The 24,400-nt window shown below is 36.3% G+C and overlaps 1 protein-coding gene across 1 annotated transcript in view; it reads left to right on the top strand.

The window, feature by feature from the left end:
• Positions 1-22,436, top strand: part of LOC102277099 (transmembrane protease serine 11C) — a 67,623-nt gene extending 45,187 nt beyond the window's left edge. The window contains exons 6-10 of the mRNA XM_005892885.1: positions 5,621-5,659; positions 9,178-9,349; positions 10,544-10,803; positions 12,130-12,272; positions 22,275-22,436. Of these exons, the coding sequence (XP_005892947.1) occupies positions 5,621-5,659; positions 9,178-9,349; positions 10,544-10,803; positions 12,130-12,272; positions 22,275-22,436 (776 nt within the window). The remainder of the gene's footprint in view (positions 1-5,620; positions 5,660-9,177; positions 9,350-10,543; positions 10,804-12,129; positions 12,273-22,274) is intronic.
• The last annotated feature ends 1,964 nt before the right edge of the window (positions 22,437-24,400 follow it).

Here is a 24,400-nt window from a genome sequence, read left to right as displayed (position 1 = left end):
AGGCAATAGAGTGGGAGAAAACAGGTGTGGCTATAAAAGAGCAATGTGACAAATTCTTGTGGTGATGGAAATGCTCTGTAATTTAGCACCATCAATGTCAATATCCTGGCTATGATATTGTAGTATAGTTTTGAAGATTTTAACCTTTACATCATCTTTGCAAGATATTACCTTTGGTAGAAATTGGGTACCAGAGTACATAAGCGGGGTTTATTGCACTACATCTGAATGCACTATTATAACAAAATGATCATTTTTTAATTGCACTGATGAGTTTGGTTCCTATCTCTCATGTTCCTAGATCTCTGAGTTGCTGCATAACAAATATTATTTAAATGAGTCATAGTATGAGTTTTGTTTCATAAAAAGACATAAAAAGTCTTATGAATAAAAAGTCTTTTATGAAAAAACATTCATAAAAAGTCTTGATAAAAAAAGACATTTTTAAAATGTCTTTGAAAATTTTGGACATCTTTTCAAACTAGCATAATGGATTACTCCTACTAAAACATAATAATATTTTATCTTCCGTTCCAGAAGCCTGAAACCTTTTGACATTCATAAACACTTTATATAAGATTGTGAAGGTACTAAAATTATGTGCAAAGCCAGTTTGATTTTTTTCTTTTTTATTACTGATAAGTTGCATATGATTCTTTAATTCCTACATTAAATAGCTGAAAGTACCATATACTAAATGCCAGTTTTAATGTTTTATTCTCCTTCAATTGATTTCTGTTTCTGATAAAATATGCAGAGCCTTTTATTAAAGCTCTGTACATTTTGAAGAGCCTTTATTAAAGCTCATAATGTGAGATAAAATCAATAAGGACAAGACAAGGCATTAAAAATATTAAAAGCTCTTTTTTAAAAAAAGAAAAATCTTTCTCAAGTCTGTCAATTCAGGCCACAAAGAAACTTAAAAATTTCAGAAATTTCTCCCAAACCAATTTTTCTATTCTTTTAAAATAGCATATCTTTATACTCTCTGCATTTTTTGTCTCCTATGTAGAATTTCCAAAGAAACACATGAATCCTACATGTTCTGAGTTAAGAAAAAAATAGTTGTGGTTTGTCTATAATGACAGCTCATTTGTTCAACTTCAAAAACCATGTAATTGTCATGGATTTACTCATAAGTAATTCATAAAATAAGTCTATAAATTCTGTCATAGTTGTAACTGAATCTATTAATCACTGCCTGAATATTATTTCTCTGTGTTTTTTTTTAATATATACAGTTCTCAGAAGAATTTTTACTTTAGGAAAGATATATTTAAAACAAGAAACTTGAAATAAGTTTCAGAGAAAAAATTTAGTTTGTTCAGAATGAACAAGTGAATACTACCAGATGATGATTATTTTGAATCAAAAACTACTATATCCAAATTGGCAAGGCAATATGAAGCTAAGGAATTATTTGAGAAGAGGGAGATAAGAAGGAAGGCTTCATGGAGAAGCTACATCTCAAGATGAGTCTTAAAGAAATAAATGGGCATGAAATGAAAGAAATCCACAAAGTCATTCTCTGTGGGATGCAACATGAGAGCTGTAGCATCAAAATGCAAACTCCACAAAGTGTCTAGGTATGTGGGATAGCCAGACTAGAAACTCTCCAAACTGAAAATGCTAATCTTAAATATTAGCTTCCTGTCCAACATTATCAACTGAGCCCTATATCAACACAATTGTCTAAAGATACTTCTCAGTACATGTACTGTCCTCTCTTCATTATGGCAATCTTTTATACTGCTTCCAAAACAAAGCCAACAAAGTCATTGGAGAAGCATTTGTAATATCCAAATAAAAATAGATGCTTCTTATCTTTCATATTTCCTTCAGTGAATAGTTCTACCTTTCAAGCTACCGCCTGTGTATACATCTGGTTATTTAATTGATTTTTTAATAAGTATTTAAATATAAATAAAATATTTTAAAATTTTATCTTCAGAGTCAGAATGCCAAACATATTAAAGATCTGTACTGTGAATAACTAATCTACATCACTTTGATAGTATTACAAATGATATATAATATCAAACCACAGAGATAATTTTCAGTCTATTAGAAACATAAAGAAAAGGATTTATTGAGGCTAAATATGCAGCCAAATGACTATTCAAAACCTGCAGTGAGTGAATGGGGGATTCAGATTTTGTTCAACCGCAATCCAGGTCCATGCTCTGTTCCTTTGCCTGTCAATGTAGATCAGTCATATAATGCTCCAGAGTAGCTTTTTTGGTGAATACGTTGTGAATAAACTTACCTGGTAGGAGATGATCATTTCTCTGTCAGAAAACAATTTTATTTGTAACAGTATCTTGCTCAATAAGTCCCTGTATGTTTAAAGGTTTTCAGAAATTTACTACATGAATATTTTAAAATAGCTCATAAAACACACTTTGTAAGATAATTCAGCTGATCTCCTGAATTATCAGGAATTTGTAAGATAATTCAGCTGATATTTTTACTGCTGTAACCCTAGGAAAACTATCTGAAAAGTAGGGTTAATCCATTAATTTAACATTGGATTCATGTAAAGTAATAACTTTACCTGCATTCCTGCTTAGTCACTCAGTCATGTATGACTCTTTGCAACTCCATGGACTGCAGCCCACAGGCTCCTCTGTCCATGGGGATTCTCTCCCGGGCAAAAATGGTGGGTTGCCATGCCCTCCTCCAGGGGATCTTCCCAACCCAGGGATCAAACCCAGGTCTCCCGCATTGCAGGTGGATTCTTCACTGTCTGAGCCACCAGGAAAGCCCAATAAATTCACCTCAGTGGAGTTAAAGCCCATGGTATATGTAAAATTTATATTATAAATGTATCCACTGCTACTGTAAAATTCTTCCTTATTGGAACCATATAGCTCAGTTTTCATTATTATTATGCTTCAGACTTCTTTCTTAAGAAATAAACTATCCACTGGATAGCAGACTTTTAGAGTCCTCATTCTTACCAGTGCATCCAAAGTTGCATTTCTTACTTCCTAATCTCAAAAAGACACCAAATATGAAATAATAGTCATGGATTTGCAACACTACAGATCCAAAAGTCCATTTAGAGAGCACTTATGAGAGTGAAAAAGTAAAAGTGTTAGTTGTTCAGTCATGTCTGACTCTTTGTGATCCATGGACTGTAGCCCACCGGGCTCCTCTGTCCATGGAATTCTCCAGGCAAGAATACTGGAGTGGGTAGCCATTCCCTTCTCCAGGAGATCCTAATCTAATTTTCAGTAGTAAGTGAATTATGCCTATTTTGCTCCAGTAAAATTAATTCTTTGACTCCTCCCCAAAAGAATGGTATCAACTGTTCCCATTCTCCCCATCATCCCTCTATGCTAGATGTATCCAATTTTCTATGCACACATCTAACATAGTACTTATCACATAATGTTATCTATTTAATTGTACATCTCTTCCACAGCACTCCAAGTTCATCGAGGACAGGGTCCATGTCTCTCCTTTAATTCCCAGCCCACTGGAGAAGACCAATGCTAAAATTAGCTAAGCTGCTTTTTAAAACTGCTTTTTCATATTATTCTTTGCTGGAATCTCCTCCTTAGCAAGGGCAATGCCATTGTTTTTGTCACTTCCTTTATGTGGTACATTGTAAACAGATTATCTTAGGTTACAGCACTGACTCCCTGATTCAGAGGTAAATCCATAAGAGTCCCAGCCCTCAAGTGTGAGCCAGGGGCTCACGGGGTTAGGATAGAAACACAAACAGCCATAGCAATGACTCAGTCAAAAACAGTGATGACTTCAGTCATTTCCCCATTCATCATCCTGTCTTCCACCTTCCCAAGATACACTTGTTATTTTAAGCTGTAAAATAATACAGCTATTAAAAGTAAGTTCTAATTTAAAGACATTTCTTCTTTTTAGAAAGTCATACATCAATAAAGAAAACTTCAAAGAAAGAAGAAAGTCTGCCAGTAAATTAGGATTTCTAAACAATTAATTCTTAAGATATAGGAATTAACATTTTTCCAATTGAATTGGAAAATTATTTCCCAAAATATTAATACAGTTTGATATATTTTACCAATCACATAAAGCTCAAAATCAAACTGCACAAGTATAATGTTGAGTAAAAATTAGTTTCTGGAAAGCAGTCATAAAGGATTAGATGGAAATATGCCATCTGTTTAAGTAGGTGCGGCTCATACTTACTCATAGTCCATCTAACTGCTGAATTGCTCCTGCCTTTTTGTTCAGGCAGGTTGACTATCTGGTGAAGAATGCTTTTGTCTCCCTGATTCGTTGTGCAACCTAATATAAGAGTGTAATTGTCATTGGCATATATAACTGGATACTCCCTCTGGGTTTATAGAAATCAAGAGCACAATAAAAAATAAACCTACATTGGCACTTATACTATTTAACTCATAGAACACCTGGTGATTTTTTTTTGAAGAGCAACTCCTAAGAAGAAATGCCTTATAGGTTTACAGTTCTCTGATCTGAAACTTGGGACATAATTGTCATTCATTTACTCACCCTCTCCTCACACAGTTTGCACATGAATTAAACAGGTTTGCAATTCTGCAGGAATTGGAGAGGCATAGCAAAATTATCTGGAGTAAATCTTACTCTAGAATATTCCCTAGATATCTAGGAATGAGTAAGAAATGATTATTAAAATATATTTTTATCCAAAATGAATGAGAAGTGGAATGGCACACTTAACTGATTGTTCTGAATAATGGAAACTTACTATACAAAATATATTGATTTCTAAATGAGCAAAATACAGCAAAATGCATGTAACACCAAAAAATTCATTAAATGTAACAACATATCACTCTTTCCTGGTTACAAGCATTATTTTTTCTGTTATATAGTTGTTTTAGTGTCATAGCCTGCTTTCTCAAAAAGCAGAGCCTGAGACAGAGACTTATATGCAGTAATTGATCTGAGAAAGAATAAAGGATAGGAAGAGTAAAATGGGGAGAAGAAGTTGACCATTACTAGCAGAAACCCTGGCTTCATCTCACTGGATGTTTTGAATTTTATTTCCCCTGTGACTAACAGGGGAAACATTTTTGCATCAGCTTTCATCCTATCCTGGCTCTAACAGAGTTACTGCCGCTATCTCTTATTGTCCATCTGGGAATGTCCAGTGGTTTCCTTCTAGCAGAAACTGAAAAGTCCTAGGTACTGACTTGAGAAAGTCATCTGTTACTCCTGAGATGAGCAGATCCAAATCTGCATGCAACTGGTAACCATACTGTGGCCAGGATAATTGGGCCAAGAGCATTCAAAGTGGCACCCAAAAAAAAGGGGGTTAAATGCATTTAGTATTTAATGATTCGTATTCAAGATGTGGTGAAAAATCACCATTTTTCACATATTTTAGTATTTTTGAGGACCCAGACTTCTTTCTCAAATAACTTGTAATGGGGAACTTGAGAATCTTTTTAGAAACAGAATAATAAATACTAAGATTTTATTACTCTCTATGCTAACCTATGAACATAGAAATTACATAGTCAAGACTGACTAAAATTATTATGCCTATAGAATGTGTTCTCTAAAACAAAATAGTTAATATTAATATTTTTTAAATGTGTTCATAAATCTAACTGTGTCCATTTTCTTCTCCCTTGACATTTAGATATTGCAATGCCAATGGCAGAAAATTTTCTCCATACATGTAAGTTCATTAATAGTTATTTTCTAGTAAAAAATTTCTTAGCTGTGGAAAAAAAAAAAGAAGTTTTACTTGAGAGTTAATGTGGTATGCACAAAGGGGCAATGGGAAGCCTTCTTTTAAAAACTGTATGAAGGTGATTGTAGATGGTCTTACATTGACTGATACCATGGACTTAAAATGAGGAACACATTATCTCATGCCATAATGGCAGAGGGGATCTAAGCAGTGATAATTAAAAACTCAGAATCTAAACGTAGCTACACATTAGTTTTGAGCCCCAGGTCTGCCAGTTACTAACTGGATAAATTTACACGGGTTACTTAACTTCTCAGACCTTCAGTTCCACGGTATTGTGATGATAAATGGAGGTACAAGTAAGGACTTGAAAAGAGTACACGCTCCTAGTGAGCACTCAAAAGATGTCAGCTATTTGCATTTTCTATTCTGCCAATGAAAACTTCAGGCCTAAGAGCTCTCTGTGGAATTCTGATCCTAGAAGCCAAGCCCATTAGTGTGCTGAGAAGTCAGCTGCCTTACACACAGGCAGCTCCTTGCTGGCCAAGGCCTTCTGCTAGATGCTTTAAGAAATGTGATCCCCAAGGTTACTAGAACCTGGAGCACACTGTCAGAGAGAAGCACTCCTCTTACCTGAGGTTGACTGGAACAGCTGGATTAGAGGAATTGCCCTCCAGAGCGAGGTGACACCAACCCCAGTGGCTATCCTTCAGTCACAGCTTGGTTATTCCTGAGCAACCTGGGTAATATTTAACACAAATCTGTATTAGATTGCTTTCCTCTGTGATATATTTTGATAAAACAATCATTTAGCAACTAATAAGACATTTTAAGCTCATTTATTCCTATAAAAAACGTCAGTACTGATATGACCAAAATCCAAAATTAAGACTCTGTCAGGTTGGTAGAGAGAAGTAATCAACATAGGAATAAAAGCAGTGATAAGAAAGAGATCAGGCAATTTGTGCATCCCCCCAACTAGAACATTAAACAACCATCTATATCAATATCCGAATTTGACTTGGTTTGTCTGAGATTTTAACTCTACTTTAAGTAAAAGGGGAGAAGGGAGAAGCAAGAAAAATCAAACGGGATTGAAAAGAGAATACAGCGGCATGTGACATAAAGTGACATATTAAAGTGCAGTAATAGGATAAACACCAGTATCTTACTGTATAGCACAGGGAACTATATTCAATATCATATGATCAACCATAATGGAAAAAGAATATATATATATGTATAACTGAGTCACTGTGCTGTATAGCAAAAATTAACACAGCATTGCAAATCAACTATACTTCAATAAAAAAAAAAACTTAAGTGTAGTAAAAAAGTGATGATAGAGAGGCTGTTAGAGCTTGGTAGATTATTTGATGTTTCTGAAACTATCACACAGAGAGCCTTTATTGTATTCCTTAAATCCTTGAAATTTGTCATAAGACTTCTTTTGACAGAACAAAAGCTCTAAGGTGCCAAGTAAGATTTTGCAAAGACAATAACAAGGTAATACTGCAGCGGTGGCATCCAAAAGCTTAACAGAAGCAATTATCATGAATAAGTAAAATCTTGGAATGAAAATTGGTGCATGGATGTAAATTAGATTAAAATCCTGAGTAAGAGCAGAAACAGCGAAGTAGAGTCACCGAGGGGAGGTTCTAGTAGCCCAGAGAGCATCTTTGTTTTTACATTCCTCTGAAAGAAGTTGAGTAAAAGCCAACTTCCTTTAGGAGTTGTTCAAACAGAAGGGAGGATCTGGAGGAACCCTTGTAGTTTTAGGTTCTGTGTTATTTGCTTTATCCTCAGTAGCGTCCATGGTAAGGGAGTGGAAAGAAAGAGGGAAAGAAAAAGGAGTCATACTCAGTGAATCAATATGAGGGTTCTCTCATTCAAAAATAACAACCACAAAGGCCCTGCTTCAACTCAGTGATGCTTGTGAAGAGGATGCCTTCACAACCTGAAGTTTGCGTCTCATCAAAGAGAACAATCTAGAATCAGAAGCAATATATAAACTTAAAGATTTCAAGAGGCTAGTGAAGGCCTTTTAAAAGTCTACATGTGCCTCTTGTGTGTTTCTAATCCTTTCCACACTCAGGAAAGAATATCTCAAGATACATCTTGTCACATATAATGCATAACATCTCTATGAAGCAGTTGACCATCTAACCTTTCCAATAAATTTAAATATTCCCACTCTTGATACAAATACCTTTATCTAATTCAGAGTTTTTCAATCTTAACTACTAACATTTTGGGCTAGAAAATCTTTTGTTTCAAGGACAGTCCCATGCATTACAGGATTTTTAGCAGCATTCCTGGCCTCTACCCACTACATAGCAGTAGCCAAACACTGGCCTCCTTCCAGTTATAACAACCAAAAATGTTTCCAGATATTACAAATTACTTCTGGGAATGGGAGGTGGCATGTAAAACTGACACCAATTGAAACCACTACTTTACTCTAAGACCACTGCATTGATTTTAGCAAGTTTTATTTACTCTCCAAATTCTTATGAACAAACCTTATACATAAAAGAGTTTTGTAGTCAAATATTTTTATCTTAAGATGTCTCATGAATTACACTATATAGACTTCATTTCCACAAACATTTGAGAAATTGTTTCAGCTTCTTTTATGTGATGAGTTCTCTCCATTAGGTTCTGGAGATATATATATATATCTCACTTTCATATATATATATATATATTTTCATTTTCACTTTCATATATAGATATTATTTTTAAAGATATGGTTCTTACACTCTAGAAATATTTGTTAATGAGACTGAGAATCTCTAGCAAAAGGTACCATAAATTGTTAAGGGACAAGCTCAGTGCTTTAGTAAGACAAGATAAGAGAATCAGAGAGAGGGTCAGACGGGTAGGATAATAGTGAAGTTGTACTATTACTGCAGATTTGCTTTAAAGACTTAAGAGTCTAGCAGTTTCTCTGGACCTAAACTGATACTAAATCATAGTCTTGTTACTGAAAAGTACTGAAAACTTTGGGGCAAGGGTTAGTTCTCTTCATGTATTATTCCTTTTATCCAAGTAAAACACATTTCTCTCTACTCTGGCTCTCATCAGTATCTCATTCACATTCACATTCATTCACATTTTCTTATAAATGCTTCCTAGCAATCATTGCTTTAAACAACTGTTCACAATTTTAAAAGCACACATTTTTCCATGCAACTTTGTAATTTGTTTTACAATTATTCCAAATTTAAACATTTAATTCCACCTACCTCTTTCAGGAGGTCATAGCAAGGACAAACACACACGCAAAGGGGATGAGGATGGGGGAGAAGGATGTCCATCTATTTTGAATGAATTTTCAGGAAATCTCAGGACATCAGTAAATTAGTATTAACGTCTCCAAGACTGTGTTTTTCTCAATTAAAAGTTAATAGTGACTTATTTATAGAAAGGTAGATTGTTTAAGAATGCATGCATAAGTGGTCTCAATATCGTTATGTGCTAATGACTCCATTTTGGAGCAGGTTGTGGACATCGCAAAATTACTCGCTCTGGCAACAAGATAGCCGGGGGCATGGATGCTGAGGAAGGAGAATGGCCCTGGCAAGCTAGTCTTCAACAGAAAAATGTCCACCGATGTGGAGCCACTCTGATTAGTAACAGCTGGCTTATCACTGCTGCTCACTGTTTCCTAAAGTAAGCTCTGGACCACATAAAGTTCTCAAATTCACTCAAGTACCTAAAAGTCTGATAGGTATCTTTCAAGAATACAGCCATATGACTATGCTTCCAACTGTCCAGTATTGTGAGGTATAGCTCAAAATTACTCAATGAACTATCAGTTTTTAAAAAAAAAGATATATTCAGACTGAGAGATTTTATCAACAGTGGCACATTTTGGACCAAATAATTCTTTGTTGGGGGGGGCTATCCTGTGCATTACAGAATGTTTAGGAGCATCCCTGACCTCTAGACACCAAATGTCAGTAGCATCCCCTCAAGACTGACAACCAAAAACCTCTCCAGACATTAGCAAATGTCTCTTGGAAGACAAAATAGCTCTCAGCTGAAAGTCACTAAGATGAATCTACTTAATTCAATTTCATAAGGAAACTATAAAGCCCAAATCGAATGCAGATCTGTTTCTTTCTCATCTATTACATTAGGTCTAATTTACTTAATTATAAGTATTTTAGTCCCTCCTGCAACCTTCCATATATATCTCTGTTTGAAATGATTATTTCTTTAAAGGATATATTATTATACCAAGAGTTTGCTCTTTTATACCTAAAAGTTTTTTACCCTTTTGTTTGATGGTTCATTTCACCAATTTCTGTTGACTTTATATAACACTTACTGGTTTTATATACAAACAAAAATTCCTCTCAAACTTGAGAGTTTTAAAGTGTTCCAGCAGCACTATTCAGTGCTTAATGTGTTGAATACAACCCTTGATTAACAAGTAATAGTAAAAATCAGAAATATCTTTCTATTTATAGTTTTTAATGATTATAAAACAGAATTTTGACTATATCCTTAATTTCCATAAGTTTACTCTGTCTCATATCCTTGCACACTATTTATAAAATCTTATTTATCTTGTGTTGTTATATTTATCTTTCTAAATCCTCTTGAGTCTTTTCTGTACAAAAATAATAATAATAAAATATAGTTTCTATGAGTTACCTTTTAAAATAGAGCTTATTGACTTATTCAAAATTTATTCATGCTATCATTATTTTAACTTTTTTTCTTACGTACAGCTTTGCTTTTGTATACTTATATGCACTATGGAATTCAAAATTTATCTATTTCTTTTGCAAGTATAAGATATTAATTCCTACAACTCCAATATATAGGACTTTTAATAAATAAATCTATTTTCTTTAGGGCCAGGGATCCCAAACAATGGAATGTTAGTTTTGGGCTCCTTTTAAGTGATCCACAAATACAGCGAAGTGTCAAGGATATTATAATTCATGAAAACTACCACTACCCCTCACACAAGAATGACATCGCTGTAGTGCGTCTGTCCTCACCAGTACTGTATACAAGCAATATCCGAAGAGCATGTCTTCCAGAAACTTCTTATGCATTCCCATCCAATTCTGATGTGGTGGTCACTGGATGGGGAACATTAAAGACTGATGGTGAGTTCCTAAACTTCTATCATTATATGGTTCAGGTTTTAGGAGTTTAAAAAGATACTCAGAATCACAGCTAAACCTGAGAAGTACTCTCTCTAGGTCATTTTAAAGGAGATGAAAACCAACTTCAATGACATTCATATAGAAACTATAATTTCATAGCATTTTTTTATGTAACTTCACTTCCCTTAACAATGGCAGTTTTTACAGAAATGTAATATTTGAATGAATTGCTTATTACTTGAATAAGCAATTCATTCACCTCCATTTCATTTATTGATTTACTCATTCAATAAATGTTTATTTTGATCACAACCTTTATTCCAAGTACTGTCCTAGGTCGTTTAGATATATTAGTAACTAAAATATGCAAATATTTTCTGCCCTTACAAAGCTCACATTCTTGGCAAAGGAAGACAGACAGTAATCATGAGATATAATAAATAAGATTACACAGCACATTTTCTGTAGGTAAGTACCATAGAAAAAGTAAGCACCACAGAAGATTGGACATTTTTGATGGGGTAAAATGAATGAACTTCTGTGACAAAGCAATACTTGAACGAAGACCATTTAAACGTGTGCATTTACATGACCCTAATAATGTAAGCATGTTGTGTTTGTGTTCATAAATGCATTTAAAAGCAGAAAAAATAAACCCCAAATTCCAAGATAGGATTATAGTAACAAACAGCAGAAAATCTAAAAATGATCATAAAATGTATATTTCCGGAATATGAGTTTTTCATTTTGTTTTCTAAAGTATATGTGTAATAAATATAAACTCCCAAAACAATTCAAAAGTAAAAAAATTCCATCAACATGGATGGACACACTTAGTATTTCTAAATATGGTCATTTTTAACAGTAGCTGGGTGTGTTCATAACATTATTTCCTTGTAAATAAGAAAGTACACAAATACAAGTTTAAATAAAACATATGTTTTACATTGATTTTGAAATTATACACAGTGTTAGATACTAATAACCTACTACTACTACTACTAAGTTGCTTCAGTCGTGTCCGACTTTGTGCGACCCCATAGACGGCAGCCCACCAGGCTCCGCCGTCCCTGGGATTCTCCAGGCAAGAACACTGGAGTGGGTTGCCATGTCCTTCTCCAATGCATGAAAGTGAAAAGTGAAAGTGAAGTCGCTCAGTCGTGTCCGACTCTTCAGACCCCATGGACTGCAGCCTACCAGGCTCCTCCGTCCATGGCATTTTCCAGGCAAGAGTACAGGAGTGGGTTGCCATTGCCTTCTCCACTAATAACCTAGCCAAGGAGATTAATATTGACTTTAGAAAAAGTTATATAATTTTTTCCCTAGGAACAAGTCCTAATATACTCCAAAAGGGATTAGTGAAGATTATAGATAACAAGATCTGCAACAGGAAAGTGGTATATGACGGTGCAATCACACCTGGGATGTTGTGCGCTGGGTTTCTGGAAGGAAGTGTTGATGCCTGCCAGGTAAATCTGCTTATTCTATTTTCAAACGGATTTTTTTGTATGATTTTTAATTTCCAATTAATCTGTTCAATGATCTCAAAAGACTGATAATCTTTAAAGACTGAAGTACGTATTATAGCCAAAGTAGCTGATTAAAATTATATTTCTTATATATAATGATAAGTCTCAAAAAAGTGTTAATGGGCTAAATCACCCTTACTGAAAGGGGATGAGAATCAATTTCAAATAAGCAATGAAGAGATGCAACTGAATATTGGTAACTTTAGTTCAACTGGTCCTCTTTCACTAGGAAACACAACTGGGTCTGACAACAGGACTAAGGACTGTGGAGCTTTTTTGATTTAGGGTGGCTCCAACACCTTAAATATTTGATTTATTTAACATTTACATTTATATAGCATCTTCATGAGCTAGCCACTGTTTTAAGCTCTTTAAAAATAATTTAGTTGGGTTATAACAATCTTGTGATGTATGCTTATACTATTATAAACCCGACTTCTCAAATGAAGAGACTGGGACAAGTAGTTCAAGTAATGTCTAAACTAACACAGGTATTCAATGATAAAACTGAGATTAAGTTCAGGAAATTAGACTCCACCAACTCTAATTTGAATGCCACACCAAGTTTCCTTTCCATATGCTTCGCTTCAGTTCAGTTCAGTCGCTCAGTCATGTCTGACTCTTTGCGACCCCCTGAATCACAACACACCAGGCCTCCCTGTCCATCACCATCTCCCAGAGTTCACTCAAACTCACGTCCATCAAGTCAGTGATCCCATCAAGCCATCTCATCCTCTGTCCTGCCCTTTTCCTCCTGCCCCCAAATCCTCCCAGCATCAGAGTCTTTTCCAATGAGTCAACTCTTCGCATGAGGTGGCCAAAGTACTGGAGTTTCAGCTTTAGCATCATTCCTTCCAAAGAACACCCAGGGCTGATCTCCTTTAGAATAGACTGGTTGGATCTCCTTGCAGTCCAAGGGACTCTCAAGAGTCTTCTCCAATCAGATCAGATCAGATCAGTCGATCAGTCATGTCCAACTCTTTGTGACCTCATGAATCACAGCACGCCAGGCCTCCCTGTCCATCACCAACTCCCTGAGTTCACTCAGACTCACGTCCATCGAGTCAGTGATGCCATTCAGCCATCTCATCCCCTGTGGTCCCCTTCTCCTCCTGCCCCTAGTCCCTCCCAGCATCAGAGGCTTTTCCTGTGAGTCAACTCTTTGTATGAGCTGGCCAAAGTACTGGAGTTTCAGCGTTAGCATCATTCCTTCCAAAGAAATCCCAGGGCTGATCTCCTTCAGAATGGACTGGTTGGATCTCCCTGCAGTCCAAGGGACTCTCAAGAGTCTTCTCCAACACCACAGTTCAAAAGCATCAATTCTTTGGCGCTCAGCCTTCTTCATAGTCCAACTCTCACATCCATACATGACCACTGGAAAAACCATAGCCTTGACTAGACGAACCTTTGTTGGCAAAGTAATGTCTCTGCTTTTCAATATGCTATCTAGGTTGGTCATAACTTTCCTTCCAGGGAGTAAGCGTCTTTTAATTTCATGGCTGCAGTCACCATCTGTAGTGATTTTGGAGCCCAGAAAAATAAAGTCTGACACTGTTTCCACTGTTTCCCCATCTATTTCCCATGAAATGATGGGACCGGATGCCATGATCTTCGTTTTCTGAATGTTGAGCTTTAAGCCAACTTTTTCACTCTCCACTTACACTTTCATCAAGAAGCTTTTGAGTTCCTCTTCACTTTCTGCCATAAGGGTGGTGTCATCTGCATATCTGAGGTTATTGATATTTCTCCCTGCATTCTTGATTCCAGCTTGTGTTTCTTCCAGTCCAGCGTTTCTCATGATGTACTCTGCATATAAGTTAAATAAGCAGGGTGACAATATACAGCCTTGTTGAACTCCTTTTCCTCTTTGGAACCAGTCTGTTGTTCCATGTCCAGTTCTAACTGTTGCTTCCTGACCTGCATACAAATTTCTCAAGAGGCAGGTCAGGTGGTCTGGTATTCCCATCTCTTTCAGAATTTTCCATAGTTTATTGTGATCCACACAGTCAAAGGCTTTGGCATAGTCAATAAAGCAGAAGTAGATGTTTTTCTGGAACTCTCTTGCTTTTTCCATGATCCAGCGGGTGTTGGGAACTTGATCTCTGGTTCCTCTGCCTTTTCTAAAACCAGCTTGAACATCTGGAAGTTCACGGTTCACATATTGCTGAAGCCTGGCTTGGAGAATTTTGAGCATTACTTTACTAGCGTGTGAGATGAGTGCAGTTGTGCGGTAGTTTGAGCATTCTTTGGCATTGCCTTTCTTTGCGATTGGAATGAAAACTGACCTTTTCCAGTCCTGTGGCCACTGCTGAGTTTTCCAGATTTGCTGGCATACTGAGTGCAGCACTTTCACAGCATCATCTTTCAGGATTTGGAATAGCTCAACTGGAATTCCATCACCTCCACTAGCTTTGTTCATAGTGATGCTTTCTAAGGCCCATTTGACTTCACATTCCAGGATGTCTGGCTCTAGGTCGGTGATCACACCATCGTGATCATCTGGGTCATGAAGATCTTTTTTGTACAGTTCTTCTGTGTATTCTTGCCATCTCTTCTTAATATCTTCTGCTTCTGTTAGGTCTATACCATTTCTGTCCTTTATCGAGCCCATCTTTGCATGAAATGTTCCTTTGGTATCTTGATTTTCTTGAAGAGATCCCTAGTCTTTCCCAACCTGTTGTTTTCCTCTATTTCTTTGCATTGATCGCTGAAGAAGGCTTTCTTATCTCTTCTTGCTATTCTTTGGAACTCTGCATTCAGATGTTTATATCTTTCCTTTTCTCCTTTGCTTTTCGCTTCTCTTCTTTTCACAGCTATTTGTAAGGCCTCCCCAGACAGCCATTTTGCTTTTTTGCATTTTTTTTCTATGGGAATGGTCTTGATCCCTGTCTCCTGTACAATGTCATGAACTCATTCCATAGTTCATCAGGCACTCTGTCTAAGACCACAGTTCAAAAGCATCAATTCTTTGGCGCTCAGGTTTCTTCACAGTCCAACTCTCACATCCATACATGACCGCAGGAAAAACCGTAGCCTTGACTAGATGGACCTTTGTTGGCAAAGTAAGGTCTCTGCTTTTCAATATGCTATCTAGGTTGGTCATAAATTTTCTTCCAAGGAGTAAGCGTCTTTTAATTTCATGGCTGCAATCACCATCTGCAGTGATTTTGGAGCCCCAAAAAATAAAGTCTGACACTGTTTCCACTATTTCCCCATCTATTTTCCAGGAAGTGATGGGACCAGATGCCATGATCTTCGTTTTCTGGATGTTGAGCTTTAAGCCAACTTTTTCACTCTCCTCTTTCACTCTCATCAAGAGGCTTTTTAGTTCCTCTTCACTTTCTGCCATAAGGGTGGTGTCATCTGCATATCTAAGGTTATTGATATGCTTCAAATACTTCTGATGCTGTTTATAAGCAATAGTCCTAGAACCGACAAAAATACTATTGTAGTTATCTAGGCAGGCAGAATCAGTGATAAATCCAGAAGGATTCTTATCCTATTCATTCAATTCACTCATTATTCTTGCACTGTAGGAGCTAGATTTCATGCAAACAAGAACTTGTAATACATAATTATCATTTCTTATTACTTATTCCCATCTTCCCAAATGTCTCATTAAACTTATTCTTCAACATCATTACAAACTTAAATTCTGTTTCTCTCAACTTTATACCAGTCTATCACCCTCTACCCCATGACTCTCTTCTAAATTTGTGCACCCTAGAACCCATGTTTTATTATTTCAGCCACTCCATTGACAGCACCATCAATGATTTCATCATCTTTTGATTCCCCCACACCCATCTTAATCTCCAAACACAAAGAAATCTATTTGCCTTACTTGCTTTTATATATGATCCACTGTTCATGGGGTTCTCAAAGCAAGAATACTGAAGTGGTTTGCATTCTTTTAGTGGTTTGCCTACAAGACCTTTTAGAACTAACACCCAAAAAAGATGTCCTTTTCATTATAGGGGACTAGAATGCAAAAGTAGGAAGTCAAGAAACACCTGGAGTAACAGGCAAATTTGGCCTTAGAATACGGAATGAAGCAGGGCAAAGGCTAATAGAGTATTGCTAAGAGAATGAACTGGTCATAGCAAACACCCTCTTTCAGCAACACAAGAGAAGACTCTACACATGGACATTGCCAGGTGGTCAATACCAATATCAGACTGATTATATTCTTTGCAGCCAAAAATGGAGAAGCTCTATACAGTCAGCAAAAACAAGACCAGGAGCTAACTGTGGCTCAGATCATGAATGTCTTATTGCCAAATTCAGACTTAAATTGAAGAAAGGAGGGAAAACCACTAGACTATTCAGGTATGACCTAAATCAAATCCCTTACAATTATATGGTGGAAGTGACAAATAGATTCAAGGGATTACATCTGATACACAGAGTGCCTGAAGAACTATGGATGAAGGTTCGTGACATTGTACAGAAAACAAGGATCAAGACCATCTGCCGAAAAAGAAATGCAAAAAGGCAAAATGGTTGTCTGAGAAGGCCTTACAAATAGCTGTGAAAACAAGAGAAGTGAAAGGCAATGGAGAAAAGGAAAGATATACCCATTTGAATGCAGAGTTCCAAAGAATAGCAAGAAGAGATAAGAAAGCCTTTCTCAATCATCAATGCAAAGAAATAGAGGAAAACAATAGAGTGGGAAAAACTAGAGATCTCTTCAAGAAAATTAGAGATACCAAGGGAACATTTCATGGAAAGATGGACACAAAAAAGGACAGAAATGGTATGGACCTAACAGAAGCAGAAGATATTAAGAAAAGGTGGCAAGAATACACAGAAGAACTATACAAAAAAGATCTTCATAGCCCAGATAATCACGATGGTGTGATCATTCACCTAGAGCCAGATATTCTGTAATGTGAAGTCAAGTGGCTCTTAGGATGCATCACTATGAACAAAGCTAGTGGAAGTGATGGAATTCCCATTGAGTTATTTCAAATCCTAAAAGATGATGCTGTGAAAGTGCTGCACTCAGTATGCCAGCAAATTTGGAAAACTCAGCAGTGGCCACAGGATTGGAAAAGGTCAGTTTTCATTCCAATCGCAAAGAAAGGCAATGCCAAAGAATGCTCAAACTACTGCACAATTGCACTCATCCCACATGCTAGCAAAGTAATGCTCAAAGCCAGGCTTCAGCAATATGTGAACCGTAAACTTCCAGATGTTCAAGCTGGTTTTAGAAAAGGCAGAGGAACAAGAGATCAAATTGCCAACATCCACTGGATGAACAAAAAAGCAAGAGAGTTCCAGAAAACATCTATTTCTGCTTTATTGACTATGCCAAAGTCTTTGACTGAGTGGATCACAATAAACTGTGGAAAATTCTGAAAGAGATGGGAATACCAGACCACCTGACCTGCCTCTTGAGAAACCTGTATGCAAGTCAGGAAGCAACAGTTAGAACTGGACATGCAACAACAGACTGGTTCGAAATAGGAAAAGGAGTATGTCAAGGCTGTATATTATCACCCTGCTTACTTAACTTATATGCAGAGTACATCATAAGAAACGCTGGGCTGGAGGAAGCACAAGCTGGAATCAGGATTGCTGGGAGAAATATCAATAACCTCAGATATGCAGATGACACCACTCTTATGGCAGAAAGTGAAGAAGAACTAAAGAGCCTCTTGATGAAAGTAAAAGAGGAGAATGAAAAAATTGGCCTAAAACTCAACATTCAGAAAACTAAGATCATGGCATCTGGTCCCATCACATTATGGCAAATAGATGGGGAAACAATGGAAACAGTGACAGACTGTCTTTTCTTGGGCTCCAAAATCACTGCAGATGGTGACTGCAGCCATGAAATTAAAAGACGCTTGCTCCTTGGAAGAAAAGTTCTGACCAACCTAGACAGCATATTAAGAAGCAGAGACATTATTTTGCCAACAAATGTCCGTCTAGTCAAAGCTATGGTTTTTCCAGTAGTCATGTATGGATGTGGGAGTTGCACTATAAAGAAAGCTGAGCGCTATTGGAGAGATGGTGCATGTGATAAAGAGGCAGGTTGAGGAGGGTAAGAGTTCCATTTGGGGTTTGTAAAATATGAGGTGCCTATGGAATATCCAGATACATATGTCCAATATATCATTGTAAATAAAAATCTTGAACTCAGGAAAGAGTTCTAGCTATAGAGATATACCTTAAAGTCATTGTCATCTGGACAGTAGCTGTATTCATGAGCATGGATACAATAACTCAGTGTATAAAATAAGAAGCAGCTAAGTAACTGAACTCAGATATACATGCTTTTAAAGGGCTAACAGTAAGAGATAAGAATGATCAGAAAAACTGAAAAGCATAAGAAATTGATCTCACCAAAATCCAGGAATTGGAAAAAAAGGGGATGGTTAATAGTAACATATAATATCAAGTTAACTGCTGGAAAGTGTCTATCAAATTCAACAATTGTTTATTGGTAAAGTTTGGAAAACTACTTTGGTAGAAAAACCATTTTGAATTTTTCTACCAATTGAGTAAAAGATTAAGTAAGTTGAGTAAAAGAGTATTAGTTTAATATTGTCTCATTTATTTTTTCTTTTGTTGCTCTTCCCTGAGAAGACATCCAAAAAGCTATTGCTAAAACCACTGTAAAAGTGATTACTGCTTACATTTTCCTCTAGGAGTTTTATGATTTTGGGTCTTATATTGAAATCTTTAATCCATTTTGAGTGTATTTTTGTATGTGGTATAAGACAATGGTTCAGTTTCATTCTTTTGCATGTAACTGTCCAGTTTTCCTGGAAATGAAAGTGAAAGTCACTCAGTCATGTCTGATTCTTTGTGAAATTCCAGGCCAGACTAGCCTTTCCCTCCTCTAGGGAATCTTCCCAACTCAGGAATCAAATTCAGAATCCACACTGCAGGCAGATTCTTTACCAGTTGAGCCACAAGGAAAGCCCAAGCACCATTTATTAAAGAGGGTGCCTTTCCCCCATTGCATACTATTCTTGCCACATGAAAAGATGCCCAACATCATTAATTATCAGAGATTTGCAAATCAAAACTACAATGAGATATCACCTCATACCTGTTAAAATGGAAATTATGAAAAAGAAGATACAAGTGTTGGTGATTGCAAAGAAAAGGGAATCCTTGTACACTGTTGATGGGAATGTGAATTGGTGCAGCTGTTATGTTAACAGTTGGAAGTTCCTCAAAAAATTAAAAATATGACTACTTTATTAAATGGAAGCTTCCTAAGTGTCCATTGATAGGCGAATGTATAAAGAAGATGTGGTATACACACACACACACACACACACACACACAATGGAATACGATTCAGCCATACAAAAGAATGAAATCTTGTCATTTGCAGCAACATGGATGGACCTGAAGGGTATTGTGCTAAGTGAAACAAGCAAGAGAGAATAACAGTTACTATATAATTTCACTTATATGTGAAATCTGAAAAACAAAATGAAACAGACTTATAGGAACAGAAAAGAACCTAGTGGCTACCAGAGGGGAAGGAGTAGGGGAACAGATGAAATAGGTGAAGAGAATTAAGGGGTTCAAAATTCCAACTATAAAATAAATAATGAAGTAGAACATAGAAATATGTCAATAACACTGTAACAACTTTGCATGGTGACAGCGGTACCTGGACTTATCATTGTGATCAATTCATAATGTATTCAATATAAAAGATCAAATCACTATGTTATACACCTGAAAATAACATAATATTATATGTTAACTATAATTCAATTTAAAAAAAAAAGAAGTGAAGAAAAGAATGAGAAACTGGAAACTTCAGTATAGACTACTACATTAAGTTTGGGCTTCCCAGTGGCTCAGATGGTAAAGAATCTGCCTGCAATGCACGAGACCCGGGTTCAATCCTGGATCAGGAAGATCCCCTGGAGAAGGAAATGTCAACCCACTCCAGTATTTTTGCCTGGGAAATCCCATGGAGAGAGGAGCCTAGTAGACTACAGTCTATGAGGTTGCAAAGAGTCAGACATGACTGACCGATTAACACTATTACTACGTTAAGTCCCTTTTATGAAACGAAGATAATTAGGACAATAGAAGAGCTTCTAATATCCAGAAATATTGTGATTTTTTCAGGTAGACAAACCAAAACAGGCAGACCAAAAAGTATATATGCCTACAGAGAAAAGGCAGTGAAGGAAATGAAGACATATTGGAAAAAAACACACAAAACAATTACTGAGAGAACAAAGTTTTGATTCAAAGAACAGATGAGGGGATTAACCCTGAAAAGAACCAAATACATCCATTTGCCTGAAAAGGAGAGTAAACATAGATGCGGGCTGATGTAGGTGAGCTGGGAAATCAAAAGGGACAAGGACAGGAAACAGAGATTGCTATCTGTTGCTCTCTACTTATTCCATCACTTTGAAACTAAGTAAGATACTAGGTTCCAAGTGAGAAAATCAAATTCTTAAAAATTCTGAAATGAATCTTGTATGTTGCTGGTGGGAACGTAAAATGGTAAGCCTATATGGAAAGCAGCATGGTAATAATTTTTCAAAAACATATAAAAATATATTAACCATACATTCCAGCATTTCCATTTCCCAGTATTCACCCAAAAGAATTAAAAGCAGGAACACAGATATTTGTACATCTATATTCATAGCAGCATTATTCACAAGAGCCAAAAGACTGAAGCAACACAACTTTCTTTCCATTGATGGAAAAATTGATAAACAAAATGTGATATATGCATAACATTACATATTATTCAGCCTTAAAAAGACGAAAATTCTGAGACACTCTACAACATAGATGAAACTTAAGACATTATGCTAACTGAAATAAGCCAGTCTCAGAAGTACAAATACTATACAACTCCATTCATGTGAGGCACTTGAAATAGATTCATAGAGACAGAAAGTAGAATGGTGACTGCCAGGACCTGGAGAAGGGGGACAATGAGGAGTAATCATTCAATGCTGGGTATAGAGTTTCAGTTGTCCAAGATGGAAAAGTTCTGGAGATGGGTGGTGATGATGATCACACAATATGAATGTACTTAATGCCATTGAATTGCATACTTAAAATGGTTAAAATGGTAATTTTATGTGTATTTTATACAACTGAAAAAAAATACTTTTTTTAAATTATGAAATGAGAAGAGATTTTACTGGCTCTTCTTAACAATGAGAATGAAATATGTCTAGGCACCCCTAACTACAGGGGAGAAGATGTTGGTTTAAGGATGTAAATTTGTGAAAGATTTTCTTTCACAGTGTATGGTTGGCCCAGATTGTAGTGGGGAGGAGAGTAAGAAGCTAAGAATCTTGTTGGCAGAGTAGTCGTATGGATAAATCATGCACTACAGTCACATAAAGAAAGATAGAAAGTAGGAGGTAAGTTAATACACTAGGAGAAAAGGAAGGAGTCAAAAATTAGCTTTCTCAAGAAGTTGAAGAGCAGATGTAGACTGAAAAGGAATGGAGTGAAAAAACTGGAAGTATAATGCTGGTAATAGCATTTCAAAGGTGGAGCAGATCCAGGTGTTCCCCCAAGATTGGAAGAGCAATAGCCCAGTGCTGGTAGGGAGTAAATATAAACTACTTCTTTTTCAGTATCTGTGTGAAAATGAGAGCATTTGGGGAGATAATCAGAGAATTCCTCAGCATACTGATGATGGTATAAGCAACAATATCTTAACTATCTCTTTTGGGTAATAATTGAGTTGAAATTTTTCAAATGTATTTCCTATTATTATATTGTTGTATCCAAAGACATATATTGATGTCTTTGATTTAAATAAATGATTATAGAATTTAAAAGTGTTCTTGACTAGAATCATTTTAATATTGAAATATTTAGCTATTTTCCTTCTGTTTCTTCTGTCTTTACTACAGGAGAAAAAAATAAGCAATATTCATACTTAAATTATAGTCATTATATATATCCTTTTCTCTCTAGGGTGACTCTGGTGGACCTCTGGTTGGTGAAGATTATAAAGGCACTTGGTTCCTTGCTGGTATTGTAAGCTGGGGAGATGAGTGTGCCCTTCCAAACAAGCCTGGAGTCTACACTCGAGTGACACACTACAGAGACTGGATCATGTCCAAAACTGGTCTCTAATGCAGAAGTACATTAAAGTTCAAAAATTATACCCTTGTTAAATATGTTTGTAATTCCAAACCATATTTAACTTAGTATCACCTCTCTTTATGCACATTTAATGTTTCAAATTTAAACATATTTATATAACTTTAGAATTATGAAAACTTTTTATGTATTAGACTTTGACAAATATTTAGTGATAGCAATGGACCAGGACATAGAAATCTCCTTTCACCCCTCTCTAGACTGAAGGAAATTATTTGAGTAAATATGGATTGCAGTTTACTAAGGAGATTTTCTCTGTTGATTTGTAGATCCAGGTCCCTTGGGAAGTCACAGATTAGGTGTTATCAATAAACTCCCTTCTACTGCATATAAACAATCTCCTCCTGAATCACATGGACTCCTCCAGATCCACATATCGGTGGGTTGTAAGCTACCGAGTTGCAATAATACTGCCTATAAAAATTTTTTCAGGGAAATTTGTCTACTTGTTTTCTTTCCAGTTTTTGTACTAATGCCAATCCCCTATTGATGGCTTCCTTACCTTGAGTGACACACAATAGCATGATAATCCCATGAACTATCCCAAGTCAATAGATCCCTTGACAAATTCTGATGTCCCTACTATACAGTTATATGATATAGTTGTAACTAAGTATCTGCCTAACACAGTACTCTAAAATGAAATATTTGCCGTAAAATTTTTGCATGAGTTAACACAGTAGGTTTATTATTTGATTGGTCTTAAAATATTCTGCTATATCTTGAGACATAAATGTGTAAAAAATTAACATTTCTACGCCCCGCCAAAGTAGTGCTGAAGTCCTGGCCAGTGTTCCTAAGCACAAGAAGGCTGTAACGTGCCTTATCGAGAAAATGTACATGTTAGATGAGCATTCTCAGGCATAAGTTATAGTGCTGTGTCCATGAGTTCAATGTTAATGAATCAAAAATCTTGCACATCCAGAAAAGGGAAGAGGAAATTTTCTGATCTGTACGTGAGGCTGCTTCAGAGAGTGCTAAGCTGAAACTCATAGTATATGACAAAACCATAGGAAAGCTGCTGCACAATGGTGAAAATTGTGGATTTATGAGATGAGGGCTGATTTTTTTTTTAAACAAGTCAAAATTTTAATCGTCAATTTTAATCGGCAAAATGTTATAACTTCAAATGGTATTTACACTGACAACACAAACATTGTCTAAAAGATCTTAACGAAATAGTTTAAATTTGCTTTTTCTTATTCCATCTTCAGAATTCATTGTGCATTTTACACTCAAAGCACATCTCAGTTCAGCTAAGCCAAACTTCAGATGGTCAATTGCCACCTCTGGTAGATGGCTATAGTGCTGGACAAACCCATGTCTCGTCCATTTCACCAACTCAAGTCGAAGCTAAATGATAGATTGAGTCTTTCTTTCTAACAAGCATCCCAAATATCAGAAGTTCTAGGCCAAGGGTCAATTATTAGTATTTTTTATTGGAGTATAATTGCTTTACAATGTTGTGCTAGCTTCTGCCGTACAACAAAGTAAATTACCTTTATATATACATGTATCCCTTTTGGACTTCACTCCCACCCTCTCCATCCCACCCACTAGGTCATCTCAGAGCACCGAGCTGAGCTCCCTGTGCTATACCACAGGTTCCCACTAGCCGTCTATTTTACACGTATATTTGTGTCAAATGCAATCACCCAATTCATCCCACCCTCCCCTTCTCACGCTGTGTCCACACGTCTGCTCTCCACATCTATGTCTCTATTCCTGCCCTGGAACTAGGTTCATCTGTACCATTTTTCTAAATTATATGTACATGTATTAATATACAATATCTGTTTTTCTCTTTCTGACTTACTTCACTCTGTATGACAGCCATAAAAGGAATGAAATTGGGTAATTTTTAGAGATGTAGTTCGATCTTAAGGGCTGATTTTTTAAAGTATAGCGGACAGCATTGTTGTGCAGCTGAAAGTCAA

The sequence above is a fragment of the Bos mutus genome, chromosome 6, assembly GCF_027580195.1.
Source record: "Bos mutus isolate GX-2022 chromosome 6, NWIPB_WYAK_1.1, whole genome shotgun sequence".
Classification (NCBI taxonomy): Eukaryota; Metazoa; Chordata; class Mammalia; order Artiodactyla; family Bovidae; genus Bos; species Bos mutus.
This window is presented reverse-complemented; position numbering and strand designations above follow the sequence as displayed.